Genomic DNA, 7500 nt, shown 5'->3' on the forward strand with positions numbered 1-7500 from the left:
GTCAGACCAATGTGGTCTGTAAATGATGCAAGGCAAGACTAACACCGCACCACCTTTGCCGTGCTCACCCTTTAGAGCACAGCTGTAACTTCCTGCCACTAAACCTGCAGATAATACTTCTTCAGGTTTCTCTCTGTTTGCATATTTTCAATAAGTCATCCTCTGCTTAAAAGACCTAACCTCCATTCTGACCTCCCGCTAAACTAGCGGCTGGTGTCGCACCTCCCCTTTATCTCTAAAATCCTCAAAAAAATTGTTGCACAGCAGCTAAATGAATACTTAACGTGTAACAATTGTTGTGAACCCTTTCAGTCGGCTTTCATTTTCACACTTTGCACTATTTTCTTACACTTAAATAAGTATTTCATATTCCTTATTTTTGCACCTTCATTTTAAGAGCTTTTTATTAAGTGTTCAATTTGATTTGACTATTTTTTTTACATTGAGTGTTTTCCAAGCTTGTGTTGACGTTTCCTTACTGCCTTGATAGTTGAGGGATTATAATCAGAGGAAGTTACATTTCAGATAAAATATATCTTTCTCCCGCTCATTTTCCATAAGTCATAAAAAATATCAATAATTATCCATATCGACCGATAAAAAACACTTATATCGTGATACAGTTTTCAGCCGTATCGCCCAACCCTAATTTTTACCTTCATCATTATCACTAAGCTGCAACATAACTATGGTCTAAATACTGTAAATTTGACGATGACTTCTGTTTTGTTTGATCAGCCGCTTTACTGCCGTGTCACAGACACCGCTTGGAAACAATTAAGGTATGTAAATAATCATTGATAAAATATTTGTGTAAATAACTCATTTCACAACGTATATATCTGCGGTTTATAGTCTGATGCGGCTAAAATATGGAAACATTCTTGCGTCTAAAATTTGGTGGGTGCGGCTAATATACACGGTACACAACATTATAACATGCACACACTGGCTTCCTGTTCATTGCAAAGTACAAAATAAAAGCATGGCAGCATTAACCTAGATCAGGGGTCACCAACCTTTTTGAAACCAAGAGCTACTTCTTGGGTACTGATTAATGCGAAGGGCTACCAGTTTGATACACACTTAAATAAATTGCCAGAAATAGCCAATATGCTCAATTTACCTTTAACTCTATGTTGTTATTAATAATTAATGATATTTACACTTAATTGAATGGTTTAAAAGAGGAGAAAACCCCAAAAAATGACAATTACATTTTGAAACATAGTCTATCTTCAATTTCGACTCTTTAAAATTCAAAATTCAACCGAAAAAAAGAAGAGAAAAACTAGCTAATTCGAATCTTTTTGAAAAAATTAAAAAAAATAATTTATGGAACATCATTAGTACTTTTTCCTGATTAAGATTAATTTTAGAATTTTGATGACATGTTTTAAATAGGTTAAAATCCAATCTGCACTTTGTTAAAATATAAAACAAATTGGACCAAGCTATATTTCTAACAAAGATAAATCATTATTTCTTCTAGATTTTCCAGAACAAAAATTTTTCAAAGAAATTCAAAAGACTTTGAAATAAGATTTAAATTTGATTCTACAGATTTTCTAGATTTGCCAGAATAATTTTTTTTAAATTTTAATCATAATAAGTTTGAAGAAATATATTTTACAAATATTCTTCGTCGAAAAAACAGAAGCTAAAATGAAGAATTAAATTAAAATGTATTTATTATTCTTTACAATAAAAAACAATAAATGTACTTGAACATTGATTTAAATTGTCAGGAAAGAAGAGGAAGGAATTTAAAAGGTAAAAAGGTATATGTGTTTAAAAATCCTAAAATCATTTTTAAGGTTGTATTTTTTCTCTAAAATTGTCTTTCTGAAAGTTATAAGAAGCAAAGTAAAAAAATATGAATTTATTAAAACAAGTGAAGACCAAGTCTTTAAAATATTTTCTTGGATTTTCAAATTCTATTTGAGTTTTGTCTCTCTTAGAATCAAAAATGTCGAGCAAAGCGAGACCAGCTTGCTAGTAAATAAATAAAATTTAAAAAAATAGAGGCAGCTCACTGGTAAGTGCTGCTATTTGAGCTATTTTTAGAACAGGCCAGCGGGCTACTCATCTGGTCCTTACGGGCTACCTGGTGCCCGCGGGCACCACGTTGGTGACCCCTGACCTAGATTCTACCACAGCAAGGAAAAAGAATACATGTATTTACTTTGTTGTAGATGGTCAGAAACCAGTGCAAGTGCTTACTTTTTACATATTTGACATTTCTCTAATTGAATGATAAACGATTTGTTGGTTTCCAGATGAGGAAGACTTACTCCTGCAGGTGTGGGAAGGCGGTCTTGAGCAGGTTGGCGATGTATTCCTGCACGTGCGCCTGGTTGTTGGCGGGGCTGGCGGCGCTCAGGGCCACGCTTATCTTGCCCTCCTCCACCAGGTTGAACATGTAGGCCAGGATGGTGGCGTGCATGGTCAGACCTGCGGGCAGACGGCGGAGAGGCGTTCACATCCCTGACACACCATTAGGGGACGGGCGTACGACGGGACCATACCTGCGGTGTGGGACGTGTCCGTGACCACGGAGAAGATGTGCTGCAGGATATCGCAGAAGTACGTCTGGTAGAAGCTCTGCGCCGCCGCCTCCTCGGAGGACACGTTCTGGAGCAGCGTCAGGAGGATCTGGAGACCTGCAGACACGGTCTGAGTCATCCACTGTGTTTGAGGACAGCAGGATCTCGCTGGTCCTCACCTGTGTCTGCTACGTTCCTCATGGTGTGCTTGAAGGCCCAGATGATGGAGTCCAGGATGAGCTTGAACTGGGCCGGGGCGATGGCCAGGAAGGCGGAGAAGCACTGGGACGTGGCGGCTTGGAGCAGGTAGAAGAAGTGTGTCCTGTGCTCGGGGAACTCCTCAAAGTCCTGCCCACACCAGACAAAGACGTGTTGGCGTTCAGGCGGTCGCTCGCGGCGCCGACGTCTCACCCACCTTGTTGATCATGTTCAGGGTGCACTCGAAGACCGCATCAAAGATTTTGGGGATTTCTCCAGTGATGTGGACCCCCAGCTTGTTGACAATGGTTGCCATGGTGCTGAGGACCTCGGGCTCCCTGGCGGCCGCCACGTTCCTCTGGTAGTCGATGAGCACCGCCTCCAGAAGCGGCGGCACAAAGTTCTCTGCCACCTGAGCACATGTACAACATTCATGCATGGCATGTAGGACTACAACTATCCATTTAATAATAAGAAATCACAAAGTTCTACCACCTGAACAACATTCATGTATGGCATGTAGGACTACAACTATCCATTTAATAATAAGGCATCACAAAGTTCTACCACCTGAGCACATGTACAACATTCATGTATGGCATGTAGGACTACAACTATCCATTTAATAATAAGGCATCACAAAGTTCTACCACCTGAGCACATGTACAACATTCATGCATGGCATGTAGGACTACAACTATCCATTTAATAATAAGACATCACAAAGTTCTACCACATGTACAACATTCATGCATGGCATGTAGGACTACAACTATCCATTTAATAATAAGGCATCACAAAGTTCTACCACCTGAGCACATGTACAACGTTCATGCATGGCATGTAGGACTACAACTATCCATTTAATAATAAGACATCACAAAGTTCTACCACCTGAACAACATTCATGTATGGCATGTAGGACTACAACTATCCATTTAATAATAAGGCATCACAAAGTTCTACCACCTGAGCACATGTACAACATTCATGCATGGCATGTAGGACTACAACTATCCATTTAATAATAAGACATCACAAAGTTCTACCACATGTACAACATTCATGCATGGCATGTAGGACTACAACTATCCATTTAATAATAAGGCATCACAAAGTTCTACCACCTGAGCACATGTACAACATTCATGCATGGCATGTAGGACTACAACTATCCATTTAATAATAAGACATCACAAAGTTCTACCACCTGAACAACATTCATGCATGGCATGTAGGACTACAACTATCCATTTAATAATAAGACATCACAAAGTTCTACCACCTGAACAACATTCATGTATGGCATGTAGGACTACAACTATCCATTTAATAATAAGGCATCACAAAGTTCTACCACCTGAGCACATGTACAACATTCATGCATGGCATGTAGGACTACAACTATCCATTTAATAATAAGACATCACAAAGTTCTACCACATGTACAACATTCATGCATGGCATGTAGGACTACAACTATCCATTTAATAATAAGGCATCACAAAGTTCTACCACCTGAGCACATGTACAACATTCATGTATGGCATGTAGGACTACAACTATCCATTTAATAATAAGACATCACAAAGTTCTACCACATGTACAACATTCATGCATGGCATGTAGGACTACAACTATCCATTTAATAATAAGGCATCACAAAGTTCTACCACCTGAGCACATGTACAACGTTCATGCATGGCATGTAGGACTACAACTATCCATTTAATAATAAGACATCACAAAGTTCTACCACATATACAACATTCATGCATGGCATGTAGGACTACAATTATCCATTTAATAATAAGACATCACAAAGTTCTACCACCTGAACAACATTCATGTATGGCATGAATTTGCCATACATGAATGTTGTACATGTGCTCAGGTGGCAGAGAACTTTGCCACACATGAAATCAATTTGCCTTCTACTTAAGTTGTTTACTTATTTTAACCTTTTACCTTATTTTACGTTATATTTGCCTTCTCTAATTCTACCTTCTTTTAAGATAGTTTTTACCTTTTATTTACCTTCCATTTAATTTGTTTTACCTTCCATAACCTATTCAGCTTGGTTTACCCTCTATTTAAGTTGTTTTATCTATTTTTACCCTTGTATTTGCCTTTTTTAATCCCACGTTCTTAAAATATAGTTTTTACCTTTAATTTACTTTATTTTACCTTTCATTAAGCTGGTTTTACCTTCAATATGACTTATTTTACCTTTTATTTACCTTATTTTACCTGCTATTTAACTTTAACCTTTTTTTTTTATCTTCCATTTAACCTGTTTTACCTTTAAGTTACCTTCTGTTTAGCTTCAAGTTAAGTTGTTGTACCTATTTTAACCTTATTTTACGTTGTATTTGCCTTATTTAAAGCTATTTTTTTACCTCTAATTTACTTCACCTTCCTTTTAGCTTGTTTTACCTTCTAGTTGAATTATTTACGCTTTATTTACCTTCTTTTGCCCCTTAATTATTTTACCTTCTACTTAACTTGTACCTTTCATTGTCCTTCAATTTACCTTTCATTTATCTTCCGTTTAGATGTTTTACCTTCTTATACCTTTGACCTTCCATTTCACTTGTATTTACCTTCTATTTAACTTGCTTTACATTCAATTTATCTATTATTTACCCTCTTTTTTGCTATCAGACTTATTTTCCCTTTTAACCATCTCCATATTTACCTTCAATTCACAGTTTCTACCTTTTATTTACCTTTCACTATATTTTGCCTTTTAGTATATTTTACCTTCTGTGCAACTTGTTTCTCTTTCTTTTACCTTTGATTGACCTTATTTGACATACTTCTGCCTCATATTTCATTTGTTTAAACATCTTTTCTGCTGTCTGGATTTGGTCAATGTTAATGGAAGCAACAGAATATGAACGCTAGCTTTCTTTTAGTGGAATGAATGGCGAGCGAGTTACGGTTCTTGACTGTGTCAGGTCCTCACCATCTGAGGGTCGTTGGAGCGACTGACCCACCCTGAGATGAGCTTGAGGGTCTCTCTCTTCACCGTCCTCATGCTCCTGATGAGCGGCTGCTTGGTGACCATCTCGCCTGTTCAACAAGGACACGGTTAGGACCAGCAGAGCGACACCAGCGTCCAGAGAGCGAGGGCGAGGCTGACCGTTGGTCTGGACGGCCGAGGAGATGTTCTCACTCAGACATTTGTAGACGTTGAGCATGTCCAGGTAGATGCGACCGAGCTGTACCACAAAGGGATGTCCGACAGCTTTACAGGCTCGGACGTTTGTTTTGAGGATGCTCCCCAGCTGACGGACCGTCTCGGCGTCCTTCAGGATGTCCACGTTCTGCAAAGCGTGAGAAGGTGTGAGGGCAACCATTACCGATGTGTGTTCCTCCACATTCCTGCTGCCCTCACCTTTGTGGCTTGCTGTATGATGCTGTCCCACACTTGATTGGGCAGCATCATGTACTTCTCTATGAGAAGCTCCTGGACCGCCTGGTCCGTCTGGGCGCCGATCATGTAGCCCACGGCCTCATAAAAGGTGTGCACCTGCAGAGAGAAGAGGGGGCGGGGCTTACACAGGTGCATCCAGAGCGCGGGGCGTGAGAGGGAAGCTGGCCCTGACCTGCTGAGGCTGCAGGTCGCAGATGATGGTGTTGATGTTGTTGAGGATCTCGTCGATGAAGGGCATCACCTCGCCCACCTGGACCTGGACAAAATGGCGGCGGCACTTCTGTGCGATCTTGATGAAGGTGTCACAGGCCATGTCCTGAACGCCGTCGTGCGTCTCTGCAACACCACAAGTTTGAGGCTGCGGGCAGACTGAAGCATCTATTCCAAAGTGCTGCCCGGGGACATTTGCCGCCCGCAGCTAATTCTCTAACAGCCCATTCTAAAAAAAATATTACTACAAAATAAAATAAAAAACATAAAAGAGCAAACAGGTGCAATGTAAGGAGAAAAGGTTGTAATGTTGACTCTAATAACATAAAGATGCCATCGGGCTGATCTTTACTTTCAAACTGTAATTGCTCAAAAATAATAATGAATCAAAATCAATGTTATGACTTATTGACCTATTCAAGGCTCCAATTACTTCACATCAAATAATCCACTTTGAAATATTTTTGGGAGGGAAATGTCACAAAAATACAAATGAATAATTGTCAGATAAATCTAAAGTTGATCTAAAGGTTTAAAGGCCTACTGAAACCCACTACTACCGACCACGCAGTCTGATAGTTTATATATCAATGATGAAATCTTAACATTATAACACATGCCAATACGGCCGGGTTAACTTATAAAGTGACATTTTAAATTTGCCGCTAAACTTCCGGTTCGAAACGCCTCTGAGGATGACGTATGCGTGTGACGTAGCCCGGCGAACACGGGTATGCCTTCCACATTGAAGCCGATACGAAAAAGCTCTGTTTTCATTTCATAATTCCACAGTATTCTGGACATCTGTGTTCGTGAATCTGTTTCAATCATGTTCATTGCATTATGGAGAAGGAAGCCAAGCAAGCAAAGAAGAAAGTTGTCGGTGCGAAATGGACGTATTTTTCGAACGTAGTCAGCCACAACAGTACACAGCCGGCGCTTCTTTGTTTACATTCCCGAAAGATGCAGTCAAGATAGAAGAACTCGGATAACAGAGACTCTAACCAGGAGGACTTTTGATTTGGATACACAGACGCCTGTAGAGAACTGGGACAACACAGACTCTTACCAGGATTACTTTGATTTGGATGACAAAGACGCAGACGT

At 39.7% G+C, this 7500-nt stretch overlaps 1 protein-coding gene across 2 annotated transcripts in view; it reads right to left on the bottom strand.

The window, feature by feature from the left end:
• The window catches only part of xpo1a (exportin 1 (CRM1 homolog, yeast) a), a 40025-nt gene that overhangs the window by 4255 nt on the left and 28270 nt on the right, over positions 1 to 7500 (bottom strand). For both annotated transcript variants that reach the window (XM_062026327.1, XM_062026325.1), the window contains 8 exons: positions 6356 to 6519; positions 6145 to 6279; positions 5890 to 6073; positions 5713 to 5819; positions 2962 to 3156; positions 2726 to 2894; positions 2529 to 2663; positions 2295 to 2454 (listed from right to left, as the gene is read on the bottom strand). In XM_062026327.1, coding sequence (XP_061882311.1) covers positions 2295 to 2454; positions 2529 to 2663; positions 2726 to 2894; positions 2962 to 3156; positions 5713 to 5819; positions 5890 to 6073; positions 6145 to 6279; positions 6356 to 6519 — 1249 coding nt within the window. The remainder of the gene's footprint in view (positions 1 to 2294; positions 2455 to 2528; positions 2664 to 2725; positions 2895 to 2961; positions 3157 to 5712; positions 5820 to 5889; positions 6074 to 6144; positions 6280 to 6355; positions 6520 to 7500) is intronic.

This window comes from Entelurus aequoreus, linkage group LG18 (assembly GCF_033978785.1).
Source record: "Entelurus aequoreus isolate RoL-2023_Sb linkage group LG18, RoL_Eaeq_v1.1, whole genome shotgun sequence".
Lineage (NCBI taxonomy): Eukaryota > Metazoa > Chordata > Actinopteri > Syngnathiformes > Syngnathidae > Entelurus > Entelurus aequoreus.